Here is a 17,623-nt window from a genome sequence, read left to right on the forward strand (position 1 = left end):
ATTTATAAAGTGTAGCTATCAGCTACAACAATTAACTTTATTAACTTTTTTCTCTGTTTTGCCATCTTTGGTCTGTTCCAAAACTGCAAGAATATAAAAACTCTTATATTCTTGCAGTTTTGGAATAGACAAATTCTTGTTATAAACACTGTAACGTCGTTCTGACAATTTGATAAAAAGAAAACAAACAACATTTGTTTGGACCCATGGTAGAAAAATACGGGTAACGCAAGTGTTATTGTACAATAATCGTAACAACTGTCACATACAAATTTGTTTTTGTAAGTAATTCAAGTGTCAGAGTTATGCGTCCAAAAATTGAAACAAAATAATTAATTTTCGATAAGTTATTTTAATTTCAAAAGTATTATTAAATTGAAAATGCAGAAGAATACTTCTTAAAATATTTAATTTTAATGCTTTCACATCATTCTCTTGAATGTTTAGTTGTTAGCTGTTGGCCCTAATCTCTCAACACTTCAAGCAATCGCGGAAAAGGCAATATCTCTTTCAAGTTGAAACCAAACAGCATACATACATAAAGTATTCTACATTTTGCAATTCTAGGAAACTGATATATACAAATATATTATCTAACGTGGTGTCGCTGTTCCTTAACCACTAAAACGTTTCCGAATCATCGCCTTAGGCGTTTATTAGGCAAAAATATGTTCGCTTTGACATAAACATGACATTATTCTCTCCAAATTTTCATAAATCGCTAAGCAAACAGACCAAATTGGTCTGTTCCAGAAACTGCAAGAATCCACAAGTTTCGCAATTTTTCTCGATATTATAAAAGGAAAATCGGTTACCGTAGTAAAAACTTTTACACTCTTGCTGCGCGCATCTAACCTATACGAAAGTGAAACCCATACATTGGAGATATTAACCAGTTTTGCCATGGACAAAAATATTGAACCGTTTGGATGCATTTCATTCATATTTAATCCACTTTTATAATTAGAAAAAAATAAAAGGAGCCAGTAAAAGCTTGAATAATTCTGCCTGATTCTATAAACGTTTATTACCTTTCTTTATAACAAAATCCAAGCAATTAGCATATTTGTTATTGATGTGTTTGCTTACTCTGGGACATGGACATATAATTGATGTGTTTCAGGTAAGTATTTATAATCACGTATGTGTGAAGTCCTCGGATGCAGTTTCCATGATATTATAAAGCATAGGGGTTTTTGTGTGTTATATGCTAAATTCCACACTTAATGAACAAATTGGAGTTCCTTTGATTAGAACTTCAATATTTAACGATTCATTTCTAGTGCGGGTCGATAGAGTATGGAGCCTTTTACCTTAGTTCTTTGAAAATGTTCTCATATTCTTATTTATACACATTTAACAGTGTTACCTAAAGTTCGACGTAGCGTATACAAATATTCTCTCACATACATTAATTTTGCTTGTGTGGTGAAAAATGTCGACCGAGTACGTTAAATTCTAGTTAACACTGTAAGAAAGAGTTCCAATTATATTTCAATTTTATAGGGCCTTAATTTGCATGCTAATCAAACTTCCAATACTCATATGGCTGGGGAGCCGCTTATTATTTTTATTTGTAATTATTCATAATTTTTAATATTGTTGTTTATAGACAATAGTTACTACCATAGTGTTAAATATTTAAAAAAAAAAAACACAAAATTTTGTCAATTTGAATGGAGTTTTGATCATGGCGTATTTGGTTAATGCGGTCGTACAAAATATGTGATTATGGTGAGTATTTTTGTCCGCAACGCAACCATTTTGGTAAGGGTCTAACTATAGATCCCTGTTAATAAGATGGCGTTGTTTTTTGCACGAGAAAAGTTAGTTCGATATCCACCGATTGAAATTAGAGTTTTTGTTTTGCGGGCCTGCCGATTCAATTCAGCTTATAGGGAAATTGCAGTTTGCCTATGAAAATAACACTGTAAAATCTTGTTCCAGTGGTGTCGCCTGAAAACCTTTTTGAGAGTTGGAAAGGAACGAGCCAACATGGCTGGTGGCAACGGGCCATGCGTGATCCAGGTCACAAATATAGCACCTCAAGCTACAAAAGATCAGATGCAGGCTTTATTTGGCAATATCGGAAAAATCGAAGAGATCCGCCTCTACCCAACCGTGCGTGATGTCTCATGTCCTGTGCAGTCACGTATTTGTTATGTGAAATATTTTGAGAGTAGCTGTGTTGCCGTGGCTCAACATTTGACAAACACCGTTTTCATAGACCGTGCTTTAATTGTTATACCCGTTTTAGCAATCCCGGAGGAGTATAGGGCATTGGAGATGTCAAAAAATGGTACTATAGTCCCAGGTCTGCAAAAGCCTGACTCGAAACTACCGCCTGAAGTAGTGAATCGTATTGAGGGTCAGTCGCCACAGCAGGTAAGTTTGAAGCACGTATACGTTTGCACAAACACTTATTAAAACTTATGTTTTTCATTAGGTTATAAAAACATACGACCCAAAACTGGTAGAAAATAATTTGCCAGAATACCCTGCTCTGCCATCATTTTATGATTCCCGTAAAATTGAAGAGATTCGTCGGACTATATTGGTATGCGATGTTAAGAATGAATGGCGTTTGGACGACTTAATGGACTTCTTCCAACGGGCTGGGGAGGTAAAATATGCTCGTTGGGCTGAAAAAGACAACAAGACCTACTGTATGATAGAATTTTGCGAGCAGCCTAGCATCATAAACGCTTTAAAAATGCACGGGCACGAGTTTAAGGGTGGGTACCTTAGTGTATATCATTCGACAGATGCTATTATAAAACCAGAAGCAAAATCGAATGAAGCCGCCCAAAAAGAAATAGAAGAAGCTATGACAATCGTGAAGGAAGCGCAAAACATGATATCTGCGGCAATAGATCCGGTTATTGGAATGTTGGCAAAAGATAAAAGACGTAGGTCTCGGTCCCGTTCACGTTCTCGAGACCGTCGTACCAGCCGTTCTCGTTCCCATCGTTCGCGATCACGAAAACGATCACGGTCCCGTACACGTAGGCGTTCTCGAAGCAAGTCCAAACGTCGATCACGTTCACGTTCTAGACGATCGCGTTCCCGTAAGAGATCGCGCTCTCACAAGCGGTCCCGTTCTAGACGAAAAAGTCGATCACGTTCTAGATCTAAACGACGATCAAGATCCCGCGATCGTCGTAGCAAACGGTCACGCTCTCGCCATCGTCGCAGTTCTTCCCGCTCCAGACGATCGCGATCGCGCACAAAACGCTCACGTTCACGTGACCGTAAACGATCACATCGCACACGTGAAGAGAAACGAACATCGCGATCTTCCCGATCTCACAGTAAACGTTGCTCCATCTCTCCTTCGCCAGCTTCAGTTCGCTCTCGTTCCAGCCGCAGCAAAGACATTGGCCCTCCTACCTCTAAAATATCCAACAATAACTCCTCTAAACGTCGTTCCCGTACTCCAGCCGATCGCAAATTGAAAACCATAGTCGAAGATGATGTTAAGAGCACAAGGTCAAGTGTAGATTCTAAGAATCGCAAATCAGTTAGCGTAGAAAAATCGGACAACATGGACATTTCTAATTCGCCATGAAACAATATTAATTTCTACCAACAGACATGCATATATTAATTATTTTCAACAAGCATTGACGATTTCCACTTATATCTGTACGGTTGAAAAATACTTTTACTTCTTGCAGCATTTACATTTACGTTTTATCTTAAGTAAAGGTAATACGTATTAAGTATATTAATAACAGCAGAACTAAATAACAAAAATTATCGGCTGCTTTCAATAAAGATTGAAACTCACAAATTTCGTCATTAACCTTTAATTTTTACAATACTGTATTTAATCTGTTTTAATTTCTACCGTACCACCATTAGCTGACTTTGATTTCATTTGCAATTGAATACTGAACTCAAAATAAAGCTAATTTAAGTACAAAAATCTTATTGTCATTTGTTGTTGTTGTTGACGAGTCTACAACTCAGTCTTTTATATAGACATTATCAAATGTGCAAAGAATTTCGACAATATTTACATGATTATACTTATAACTAAGCAAGGTAATTTCAAATGCCAGCTGATCTGCTACTATCGCAGTCTTCTCCTGAATATTCCCAGGGAGTCAAAAATTCTCATGTTTCAAATTTGTAAATTTCTCATTTATATTAGTTAGTTTGTCCAAGTATTTCTAAACTTCTGTTGGTTTAAGAATGTTTATATGTAAAATGTTTGAAGTGGTATGGAAATAAATTTGGCTCATTTATAAATTTAAGGTGTAAGTACATAAGAAGCTTGAAGTCATGGCTAGACATATTAATGTCAAATAATAATTGAAAACCACGGCAGGATTTTAGTGCGGCTCTGTAATCCCTTTATGAAATATCGCAAAATGTACTTCAAGCTTTTTATGTATTTGCACCTTTACTTCTGCCATAATGTTTAAGTCAAAGCCAGATTATTAAGCAATTACCCAATGTTCATCCAGAATGGTAGTTTTACTTCAAAGGAACTAGGGCTCGTACTAACGTTTAACGCAAGCAACAATTGGTTTTGTTTATATTATTTTTTCACAATTTCGTTTTAACCCAAAAATGTGAAAATTGTACTTTGAAACACAATTCAATCATTCCATTAAAGTCTTCTAGTACGTTTACACCCAGTCGGTTTTAAATTCTCAATTCCATTGCATATGCATGGTAGAATTCATTTGACATCTCACTGTCAAAATTTATATTTATAAATCCATTGTATACAAAGAAAACTGAGATGGGAACCTGTTTTTATTCAGTGAAATTTGACAAGGTAAATTACAGAAAATGCAGAGATGGATAATCCTTAGTCCCTATTATACCTATAAAATTTCATCCTGGTGGAACTGCAAGTGCAATATCTGTCCTGACGATATATCAAGCATCCCAGAAAGAGGCGAGATTGTTAACGAGGAGCTTATATGGACAAAATATTTAAAAGATTTTGATTGGCGCTCAACCAAAAATTTTGTCAGTTATGTCGCAGCGGGTTCATGAACGCATCTCTCCAGAATATGCGCATGTAACTCAAAAAACAATCTGGTATTTCAATTTATCTGGAATACAAGTGATGTTGACACTTATGTCGCAGCGGGTTCATGAACACATCTCTCCAGAATATGCGCATGTAACTCATAAAACAATCTGGAATTTCAATTTATTTGGAATACTAGTGATGTGTCCGAGTTTTATATTCCTAAATTATGGGCGATGCCCGACCGTTCACTAATTTGTATGCTTTGGTGGTTTTGTGCCTTTTTGTAATGGTTGATGCTGTATTAAACTGTTTATTTTCATACCCTCCGCCATAGTATGAATGGCACAATAACGCCAAAGAAAGGAAAGGAGGCCTTTGAAAAAACATTTTCATTTTCTATTGCTTAGTATATTCCCCACATAAAGACTTTTTTCGATATTCGGTATTTTGAAGCTTTTCGATCATACTTTATCTTCAGGCGCACAAATTTTGTAAATCGATTTCATTCGGAGTTAGGATATTAAACGGATTTAGGTCATTACTCCGAAAAACATTAGGTGTATGTCTTTTATCAAAGCGAGGACATTAAATTTTCATTCGCACGAATTCGGAATTCTTCAACCATATATAATTTCCAATTCAATACTTTTCTTTGGTTTGAAAAAAGTTACAAACCATATGATTGCCAATTACACCTTATTGAATACACCTTGTGTAGGGCTATGATACCATATGATTTTAATTTTTTTTCTTGGCTACATTTTTCCCTTTTTTGTTTATGTGTGTGTATTCGGGTGTTTTCAAAATGATTATTGCAACGTATGCTTCTAAAAAATCTACAGTTTTATAAATATATAGAACATGAAAAAAATGTTGATCTTTCATTCAATTTTCTCGGTTTATTATTTATTCAAAATCAATGCAAGAAGTTGTTTGGTTTTTTGATTATTTTGATAGTATTTCTGAATTACTAGCCAAACAAGTAGTCCTCTATACTTGCAATTTTTCAAAGTTAGCTTAAAGTTTTCAAGATATCATAGAGTTTTCAACATATCATAGCGCTTTATCAAAATGTGGCTACAATCATCAAAATACCGAATATTAAGCGATACCGTTTTATGAAAGACACAAGAAAACTTGGACCAAACTTAAAATAACGCATTAGAACAAATCCTTTAGGACATGAGGGTAAAATCGTCTAAATACAGAACATTGAAAGGTGCCGGTATATATAGGGGGCTATAGGAAAACGTGGATCCATCTATATGCTACGCCACAGGAGTTAGAACGCATTACAAACTGAAAATACCAAATTTTAAACAATTAGCAAGAAAAATGTGGGAAAATCATATAAAATCATCATACTGTCAAAATTGTTCTTTACGTTTTCAAAAGTTTAATTCAAAATTGCGTGCATTTTGACAATACGGATGAAATGAGCTGGTCTTATCGGATGTCATGGCCTATGCATCTACAGCAGGTTGAGTTATCAAAACGCTTATTGTGATTTATTCATAGTACGAAAGATAAACTAAATGTAAACAAAAGTTTTAAAGTAAAGAAAGTAAAAGAGGTGTTCAACTAATATGAATTTTCAATATAACGAATTAAAATAAATAACCATAAAAAGGATTTTTCCGGAATTTTAAGACAATTCCATCTTATTCAGAAGGACTTTGAGACAATTTCATCGAAAAATTTGGCTACAATAATCTAAGTACTTAATATCGGGAGGTACCGTTATATGGGGGATATACGATATTGTGGACCTATATAGACAATTCTCTTCCAGGGCGTAAAGTACTCAGAAGGAACTCCTGGTGTGGCTTTTGAAACAATTTCATAAAAAAAATTGGCTAAATCATCAAAATACCGAATATCGGGAGACATATATTGACAATTTTCTTCCAGGGGGTAAAGTACTCAGAAAGAGCTCTTGGTGGGGATTTTGAGACTTTCGAATATACTATAGATTTTATATATTTCAAAGAATTTGTTCTTTTCCACTCACTCATCGCAAAAAAGTCAGACGGCTTTAATTTTAAATGTTACAAAAAATAGGTCACTTGTCTTGCACAAAAAGTTATGTAATTAATTTTATAATTATTTGAAATTTATGAATTCCAAAAGTTGAACAATTTCAACATTGACAATTGAACAATTTCTATTTTGGTATGTAGAAAATATAAATGAATAATACAAAAGATGTAAATGTTTGTGATTTGAAAATATTACAATGGGGGGTGAATTTAATAAAACATCAATTTTTGATAAAGTCAATATTTATTTTAGACATTTACCGGACGTATTTTAATAATACGGACATACAAAACATTTTACCATAGTGGTGAAGTTGAATATTTATGTACGCTACGTCGAATTGTAGGGAACGCTGTTAAAGGGAGAATTTGTTATCTTAGTAAAGTCTTTACACTCTTGTAGATCTGGAACAGAGCATATATTTACTAAAATTATTGGTCTGTTCCAGAACTGATGTCGAAAATAGTTGCAAAAACAGACTATATGTATGTAATAATTATGCTCTTTTAGAAAATTCCCCTTATTACCCGTGTTTGGATATATTAGTCAGGCAACACGATTAGTCAGGCAACAAACGACATATCGCCGTCTAAATAATTTTCAGTCGGCTTTATACTGTGTTTAATTCAAACGCAAATCGACGAAGTGTGGTAAATCTTTTTTAGAAACGGGTGGTTATTGTGTTTTTATCTTAGATTTGAAATATAGTTTCAGAATCATTTTCAGTACTTATAGATCAACGTTAATAAGTTGCAGTGAAACAGATTTGACAGGGACGCCATTGATCGTATAACTTTTTAAAATTTTTGGAAAATCGATTTTCATTTTCAGTGTAAAGCAGGCCAGCAACAAAAAGACGAAAGTCGTTCGTACCACTAAAGAACAAAAGAACAACAACAGTATCAATTACAGAGCGCAGGCTAGATTCTGTGGGTGGGGATCTTAGATTTTTCCATTTCTTAAGGATGGCCGACGTCGAGTCTTCGAGTGCTGTACAGCAGCCACCATCTTCGACAACCAACATTATTCCCCTTTTAGCTGCCGCCGAGATTCTAAATGAAAACAACAGCACAACTGCTTCCACGTCCAATTTGTCACAACAGGCAAATATGCAGGCCAATAATGGTGCCTCAAACGCTACTAATGTGACAAACACCCCGTCTGATGAGCCACCTACAAAGAAACAGATGCTAGATCATCCTTCGACTTCCTCCTCGGTCTGTGAGAAACTTGAGAGTCGCTTGGGTGGAATTTTGTGCTGTGCCGTTTGTTTGGATTTGCCCAAAACTGCAATGTATCAGGTAAGCGATGCACTTCCGATACTGAAATATTTTACCAAAGAACAAAGAAAAACTACATCTCTGTGGTTTATCGCTATTAATTATACCCCTATCAAATATATAATTTGATACGTGTATGGTATTACAGTATAAATGCACTCCTCCAGTTGAGGAATTATTAATAATTGGATGCAACGGGACAAGAATTAAAAATCCAAATCATTACATAATTTCTAACTATATGTATCCTTGAAATAGAAGCGCATAACATTTCGATCATCTCCTATAAACAAACACAATAGTCATAATCGTGTAGAGATATGAAGAATTATATAAAAAGAAAGGGATTCCTCTCATGTCCCAATGCATTTTTGTAGTACCATTCAACAATACGTGTTGTTCTATTACGTCGTATGTATTTTTGGTATGGTGGCTATTCCAATTTCCATTACAATCTCCATTGAGTGTGTCGACGACGAGAGAAAGAAATGCATCTACCACTACCCTCACAGCTGTCAACCATTTATCTTCCCTTATACTCACTAATAGCAAGATTGAGGAAAAACAAAAAAAAAACAAAGTGTATTGTAAATATAGAATACAATGCAGGTAGGGAAATATGAAAACATATGGTTATGCGTATGTGTGTTTGTCTCTTGTTATTGTGACTCTGTCTCTTTTTGTTTGTCTCGTCTCTTTCCCACTTTGTTTTCTTTTAAATCATCCGAGTTATGCCTTTTTACACATATTCGTAATAAAAACAATGATTTCGTGTGAAGTCGTATACTGGTGAATGCGGGCCTATAATCGGGCCTTTTTTAATATAAAAAAGAACTTGTTTTGTAGAAATTGGCAAGTTGAATGAACAAAAAGTTTAACTATGAAATTGACAATGTAAATTCACATTAAATTATTTATATTTACATGGAAGCTATAGAACCAAAAAAGCTACCAAAGAGCTTAATTTATTGTACATATGATATTTTTCGTTGTATCCTTTTGTCAGATTCGTAGCAAGTAGTGTAAATGTCCTAATAGTTTATCATTCATTCATCATTTCGCTGGTAATGGCGGATACAATTTATAATTACGAAGTAAAACAATATTTTCTTCTTTTTCGTTAAATGTTTAATAAAAAATCAGGGAAAAAAGAACCCGTTGCTTTGTAGAAAAAAATTGTATTGTTTTGAAAATTTCCAAGAAGAGGATGTTTTGATAAAATATTTGAAATTGGCATCCAAAAATAGGTTAATTGTACCAGTAGTCGGCACTTTTATGATTTTCGCGTTTTCAACCTTCACCATTCTGAGTGGAACTACGACGTTAATTTATTCCGATTTGAAATTTTGTATAGTTTTTGCAATAATAAATAAAGTTTTAATAACTTTTTTAATTTCATAAATTTGGAGTTTTTTGAAAATAATGCAATTTTGCCAAGAGTTGGCACCACTTGCCAATTGTCGATATGATATGTTCCAACAGACGGCATACCGATTTTTTTTGTAAGGATAATTAATAATAATAAAAATTAGATTATTAAAATATTATATTTTTGTTTAGTTAAAATGAATTGACGTCTTTATTGTACTTTCCTTAAGAATATGGATTTTCCCGCTGAGGGCCTTCATAGACAAAATTTAATTTTTATTAGAATCATCTTTTCTTAGCAAAATGGTACAGGCAAGAAAAAGGTCTCCTCCTGCGGCTATAACTCTGTAAGCACTAGGTAAATAAATAGGTGTAGTCCAAATTTTTCTTTTGTTGTCAAGATATATTTGTATTAATTTTTGTAATTTGTGTGCAATGCCAAAACTTGTTAGCACTTCCCATGGTACTCTATATGCTCGGTCACATGGCGCAATAACGAAGTGTTCCTGCCACTGTAATGTCAAAATCGTGGCCCAAGTACAAGGTTGCGCAAAAGTAATCCTCCTAATGCCTTAATTACAGCCAAACAACATCGGAATGTCTGTCAAGTACATATGCATCTATAAAGTAGCGCAAATGTAAACTTCCGATGTTTTTTTGGCTGTAATTAAGGGGCCAATCGTAAAATTTATAGCATTTTCGGATAGGAGATTACTTTTGCGCCACCTGTTATAAGGTACCCCTGCGATGCCAGCTAACTACCAAATATTGTGTCAAAATGCATTGCTGTGATTGAAATCACACAACAAAGACAACCAAATAGTCAAAAATTGTAAACAAAAATTGACATTTCATTTTGTTTCTAAAATTTGCGCCATGGTCAAAACGTTTTTACACTTTGCTAGCTATTGTTTATCTCAAAACACATTATTGTTATTGAAATTCCATAACAGAAGATAAACAGGCAGTCCTTGTTATTGCAACATGCTTCTATTCTTGAAAAATTAAAATGAAAGACATTTAAGAAACAAATAGCTCAGTATGCATAATTCAAGAATGTTTATCTCATGTAAGCGCCATTCAATACCACAAATCTAGATAATACCAAAAATCGTTGGAAAGTTACAAAATAGAAGGGTGTAGCTAAAGCGAACTGACATTTTATTAAGATCTAAAGAATTTAAAACCATTTCATGCATTAGATTTGTTAAGCTTAATTAATGAAGCCGCGGTAACAGGTTCATGTGCACTGATATTTTGTTGTAAGGGTGTATCGTTTAGATTACTGACTATTTTTACAGCTGTTTTATACAAATTTTAATATTAGCGCGAAATGTAATGCTTTATATAAGCAGGGAGCTTTTTTGAGTAGTTCTGGAAATATTCAAATAATTGAGACACACACATTCATACTTTACAATCCTACCGAATACACTACCTATACTTGAAAGATTTCTGTTTTTCTCAGTTAGTTTAAATATATGAACATTGCATAATTGTGTAATAAGGCCGTGCAAAAAATTTTGCCATAGCTTGGAAGGTGAGTATTTCTTTACGGTATGTCGGTTATTAGGTTAGGCCTGGTATAGTTTTCAACTAATTGTGAGATTTCTTAATGTCCAAACTTAGTTACGAGAATAAATGTAATTACGTTTTAATTTTGTTTGAAATTGGACTTGGATCGGAGAATTTTGTTTTATTTTTTTAAAGCTTTAAATATATTCATAAATTTTGTATTGAACGAAATAACATAATCATATGATTAAATAACATATTTAAATAATAATAATTTTTAATTATACATATGTATATGCTCTGCTCTGCTGCTTTAAAAGAAATTGAAAACATCGGTTTTTGAGCTCCAATTTGCTTAACGTTTTTTAAGAGGCCTCACACGCATTGAGCCGTAATTATATGCTTGAAAATTTCATTGGAATAAAATTTGTAAAAAAAAATATTAAAGAGAAGATTATGCAGGGTATGCCTGCTTGAAAATCGAAAAATCATGTCAAAAGAAAGCTTGGAGGGTTATCAATAATGGTTAGAATGGGTCTCGCCATGCAACGTTAGTACTTCACTTATTATGGATTTACAATAGAAACACAATCTTTTAAAATGTCAATATCCCCTCTACACTGACCGCCCTAAAAACGCAATCGATTGTTGATATATTTCGTAAATTGCTACCAAATAATATATATCTTTAAATATTAAGTGATTGCAAATTGTTGTGCTTTTCCGAAAACGGTTAGTGCCTTCAACACCGGAATATAAATATAGTAAGACTTCGTTTTGTGAGACGTATTAGCGGGTCGTTTTACGACACCGATAATGCATCGTATAATGTATGAGATTTAAATATATGTTCGTTATTATAATTGATATAAAAGAGTATTGACCTCAACGAAACTATCTTTTGCAATGAATGTAATTGAATGTAAAATAAAGGTTTCCTTTACAAATTAAGACTAAGAATTATTAAAAATAAGTGAATTCTTATAATTTGTATTCTATTTGATTCAATTTAAATAGCGTATATTTAGCCTGTACGGATTTTATTACACTGTACTTTTTATTAAAACCAATAAAAGAATAGATCCAAAAAGGGTTTTCAAACTTAAAAATGTGTTTTTATTCCTCACCGTTGACTGTATTCATATCAAAAATATTCATATCATTTCACTCCATTCAATAATTGGTTGTTTCATATCGCATTGGTCACTGTAACTAAAATAACAATAAATAAGCTAATCCTGCTTATCGTCAACTAATTACGTATTTTTTCTTCTCTTCCATTTGCAGGTTACTTTAATTTTTCCTACGCTATCTTTTTCAAACTCATTTTTAATTGATTTATTTAAATAAAATTTTTCAGTGCCAAATGGGTCATCTTATGTGCGCGGCCTGTTTTACTCATTTATTGGCAGATGCCCGGTAAGTAACTTCGTTGACGTTATGTTGTTCGTCGTTTTTAATGTATGTATATTTCGTAGGCTAAGAGAACAGATTGCTACCTGTCCAAATTGCCGTGTTGAAATATCTAAAAGTACAGCATCTCGAAATTTAGCGGTGGAAAAGGCGGCATCCGAGCTTCCGAGCGAGTGTCAGGTCTATATTGTTCTTGGATTTTTTGTTTTACAAATGGTGCATTATTGATCTATGTTTATCCGTTTTTATATTGTATAGTTTTGTAACAAGGAATTTCCATACAAATCCTTGGATCGCCATGAACAACACGAGTGCTGTGAACGACCGACTAACTGCAAATATTCACGTATTGGATGTCAATGGCGGGGACCCAATCACGAGAGTGAGTGTCAAACAATTTGTACCGTTAAGAACACATTTGTCTCATATTAAGGTGACCGATTCTAGAATCCTTAAAAGTCTTACACACCCGAATATCCAACATGTCGCTCTTTTAAATTCCATTTTGAAAGATATTTAGCAGTCTTGCGAACTGTAATATTATGAATTAACTAGTAAACAATTTGCTTTGACGAAATGTCAAATGTCTTTGAAATTAAGTTTGGAATGTCAAACAATTATAATAAGTTAACAGTTTGGGATTGCAGGCCTATCTGATAGCCCACATACTGGCCAAAAATGCTCACTTTCCCCACTGTGGTAAAATATTATAAATTCTATCCAAAGTGGTATTTTCTGGCCTTTACAAAACGCTTGCGTGCGATTTATTTACCCCAAAAGTAAAATCCATTGTTGTCAACGGGTCCTTCGGCACATATTGTTGCTCTGTTCCAGAACCTGCAAGAACTTGTAAATATTCTTTTTTTTGTCACAGCAATTAATAGTTTCAAAAGTTTTTGAGCTTTTATTGATTTAAATGCTATTTGGGTAATATGGCCGTACAAATTGCTTGATTATGGTGAGAAAGAGGGTATTTTTTACGAAACGCAAACGTTTAGCTCGAAACATCCAAAATGTTTTATTACGCGTTTTTTTTTTGACTCAAAAAGAAATAGAAATGTTAATTGAAGGTGTCCATCGTGAACGAGAAAATAAGAGCAAGTGAAGAGAGCAATTTTGACAGTTAAGTTACTGGGATTTTGAAAGTTGGTTGATTTACACGCCATCCCAGCGCTATTGCCAAATTTGTACAATATTCTTCCATTATATTTGATGATAATTGATTATCGACTCGTTCTCATATTCTGTGTGTGTATTCCCTTCTCTATATTAACAGAAGGATCTTAGGATTACCATAATTTCAGTCCGGCTACTAATATTATTTATTTATGTCTAAATGTTGTTAGCTACTGAACACGAACGCAATTGTTTGCACCCTAACAAGTCCGGATATGAAGTAATCGCAGCTCTCGAGTCCCATGATGCTAAAATAAAAGAGGAAAAGAAAATGTTCAATACCCTAATTGATCTTCTAAGTTATGAAAAAATAATTTTCAACGGTAAGTATGAACTGACAGACTAGTTTAAAACCCAAAATACTTTACAAATAATCGTTGCAGATTTACAAATGAAACCATATCGTACAGATGAGTATGTCCATAAACTTTTCTATGAAACCGCTCGTTTTTCTGCATTCAATCACCAATGGGTGGTCAAGGCTCGAATCAATAACAGTCAACGCGATCCCCATCAATCCAATGAACGTAACATTACTTACCAGGTAACACGCTTCGATTCGCCTTAAACTGAACAATGCATTGTATATGTGCGTTTTTTTTAGCTTATTTTAAAATCAAAAACTAGTACTCCGATGAGTATACACTTCTTTGCTCTAAAAGGGCCCTTTTCCGACATGAAGGTTGGCACTCAGATATATAAACATGATTTTACAGAACAGGTAAGCTTGAAAATGTGGAATATTTATTTTATTGTGCATTAGGAATTAAAATACATGCCTTCCCTACAGAGTACAGAGAGCGACTACTATCTTTTGCCTTTACCCGATAGCAACGAATGTAACCGCTTATTGTCCAATAAAGGAATTAATTTCCGGTAAAGTATAAACAAATTTCATATGAGCATACATTGGAACATTTACCATCTATATTTCCTTTGGTTTTCCTTTACAGTCTCTTGATGTTCTTGCTTAACAAATAAACAACTTCTATTGAAATAGTCCTAATGTCTACACGTTTGAGTCGTTCGTATTTTAATAGTTCTGCTCTGTTTACTTCTAAGTTAAAGTATTTTAATACAATATTTTCCAAATTTACTAAAAACGACTAGCATAAGACGCTGCTGACTTTACAAACGGGAAACACTATTTGTCTCAAAATTCCACAAAAGGATATTTTGTTGGTACGTGCAAATACAAATTGTTTCCAAAGCAGGATCAAGAAAACTATATTGACTAGATGTCAATCTGTAGTAACTTGACAGTAAACAGTAATCATTAAAGGTAGATATATAACATTTTTAACAATACAGAGAACTTTAAAATACATATTGTGAATGATTGAAGTTACTTGCTAATAGAGAACTTATGAGCGTCCCTTCCCCTAGGCTATAACAAAAATATCAATTAAATAAACATACAAACTTACATGTACATTCATAATAGATCTCAAATCGTCACTACAAAACTTACCTACATATAAATATATCTGTGTACATTGACATTTATGAATATTAAAGAGCCTTAACCAGCTAAAACGACGAATAGTCAAGTAAGGGATGGACACGCCTCACTAACCGCACTATATAGTTTGTGTTATTATAAATATATATATAGTTTTATCTTCACAAAAAGAAAAACACTGTAAGGACAACACCAATGTATAATTTTAAGCGAATCTATATATAATGTCGACATATGGTCCAATCGGAACCTTATGTAATTAACTTGTAACTATTAGTTATATTCTTTCTACAGCAATCATTACTTTAACACACTATCCAAAAAATCGTATCCAATCTAAATAACTTAGGTATTTATCCGATTTAAAAACTTTTCAAACGTGTCACGGCTAAAGTTCTCTATTAGTAGCTTTTAGATTTATTGTTTGTTTTTCTAACTCATAATATTATACTCGAATATTTCTCTTTAAATAAAATATTTGTCAACTTAATAGTGTTTATAATTCAGTGGTGTATCTTCTGTGAATTGATTGCAATTAACGGTGTCGCTCTTTTCGCTTATTATGTTAAGCCAACCATAACAAACGTTTTCATTAGGAATTTATATGAAGTAAATAAGCGGTCTAATTTTGGAATAGGATGGAACCAACATGTAGAAAAGCTATCTCTTTATAAATTTCGACTACATTTGAAGGAGGTATTTTTAAGGTGTATGTGCATGACTAAGAGGGCTTTCAAAAATTGATGGGCAAAAGCACCAAGCCAGTACACCCTGTAATTCAGTGTTTGTTTTTGTGTTAAATGGCTATAGTATCAAACTTTTAAGTATACTAGTCAACAAATTATCATCGATCTCAAGAATAGCGATATATAGGCAAAGTACATCTAGTTGTGCCATGGATACACATATTTAAATTTAAATTGAATAACGTGTTCACACATTAAATCTACTCTAATAAAGTCTCTGAATTGAAAATTTAGGAGATCGGAGGCCAAATCACCGCGTTCTTCATCGAGTTCTTCTTCTTTTTGGATCACCGCATTCGATCGCAATCTTTTTTGTCTACTACCTTTTTACATTGCTGTAAACATATGAAAATAAGAAATTGGAAGCGAAAGAGAATTTCAAAATCAGTTTTTGCGATCAAAATATGTTATTTCTGAGAAATGTATGTTGTTGCTGAGTGTTTAAAATTTAATGTATTTAAATTTTAAATACATGTGTACAAATATATTATGAATGCAAAGGTTTTTTTTTTTTCCTCGTCTTCGGCCTCAGAGCAAATTCAATCCTTTAACATTGCTTGAAGTGGTGTAAGTGATTGATTTTAAAATAGAATAAAACTTAAACTTTCACCTACTTCTTGTATCTTTTTGTTTGCCTTTTTTCCGTACAAAAATCACTACATACTTTGTTTTCGATAGCATACTACCTATCGTGTACAACTTCGAGTAAAAACAATTCGATAACGACTGCGGTGATCCGCGTAAACTACATTACGATGCTGAAGTACTCGATTTCGACTGCAGTGATTTGGCCCCGGATCGGTCGGGAATTTCTTGTTTATTTTATACTAGCTGGCCCGGTCCGCGTTGCCGGCCCGTAGTTTTAGTCTGTAATGCAAATTTTATATAGCATAATCTTTCACAAATCTAGTTCATAAATTTGAACAAACTTTAATATAAATATTGATCCGACTAAATATAAAAAAATACCTATGGAAGGAGGGCAAAATAATTTCTGAATAGTCAAAGTTAATTACGCTTTTACACCCATTACCATAGCACCTCAAACTGATCATTAGCGTCCCCAAAAAGTCTATGTTCTTGTTCATAGTAAAATGCAATGACGATTAAACAATGCCCGTGTTGTCGTCCGCCAATCGGTAAAAATCACTATAGATCGGCGGCCCTGGGGAATATATGGAGACTGTACGAAAATATTTACGTATGTTGACATTTTTCTATAAGATGGTTCTCTACTCACAAAGTAGCCTAAATATAGCAAAATCGATTGGAAAATGTGGTCAAGACCCTCGAAATAGAAAATCCAAGATGCCAAATAATGGCCAAATCAGTCGAAAAACGTGGCCAAGACCACAGTCATAGCTGGAATCAGGGATACATTCATATGAGGGCCCAACCAATATTCTCTTGGGGGTTACAAATTCAATAGAATACAATTTTTTTTTTCTGACCACACATTACATGTGAAAGTGGACTTGGGGATACTCCAATGTGGGGGCTTTACTTAAATAAATTCCTATGTGACAATTATCTGCATGATGGTTCCCTACACATGGGTATCATAAATAAAATTTTTTAGTCAAATTAATTGATGAATGTGGTCAAGAACAATATGGGCCCTACTCTGAAA

At 33.7% G+C, this 17,623-nt stretch overlaps 2 protein-coding genes across 2 annotated transcripts; both read left to right on the forward strand.

The window, feature by feature from the left end:
- Positions 1–1,795: 1,795 nt before the first annotated feature.
- LOC101890454 (probable splicing factor, arginine/serine-rich 7) lies at positions 1,796–3,793 on the forward strand. Its single transcript, XM_005190713.4, has 2 exons — positions 1,796–2,385; positions 2,447–3,793. Exons 1-2 carry the CDS (start codon positions 1,996–1,998, stop codon positions 3,566–3,568), a joined length of 1,512 nt encoding a protein of 503 aa, XP_005190770.2. The 5' UTR covers positions 1,796–1,995; the 3' UTR covers positions 3,569–3,793.
- A 3,896-nt stretch (positions 3,794–7,689) lies between these two features.
- LOC101890623 (zinc finger TRAF-type-containing protein 1 homolog) lies at positions 7,690–15,737 on the forward strand. Its single transcript, XM_011297194.2, has 9 exons — positions 7,690–8,334; positions 12,557–12,615; positions 12,675–12,789; positions 12,868–12,991; positions 13,956–14,108; positions 14,169–14,329; positions 14,390–14,506; positions 14,576–14,661; positions 14,739–15,737. Exons 1-9 carry the CDS (start codon positions 7,999–8,001, stop codon positions 14,764–14,766), a joined length of 1,179 nt encoding a protein of 392 aa, XP_011295496.1. The 5' UTR covers positions 7,690–7,998; the 3' UTR covers positions 14,767–15,737.
- Positions 15,738–17,623: the final 1,886 nt, after the last annotated feature.

This window comes from Musca domestica, unplaced genomic scaffold, assembly GCF_030504385.1.
Source record: "Musca domestica strain aabys unplaced genomic scaffold, Musca_domestica.polishedcontigs.V.1.1 15, whole genome shotgun sequence".
NCBI classification, from domain to species: Eukaryota; Metazoa; Arthropoda; class Insecta; order Diptera; family Muscidae; genus Musca; species Musca domestica.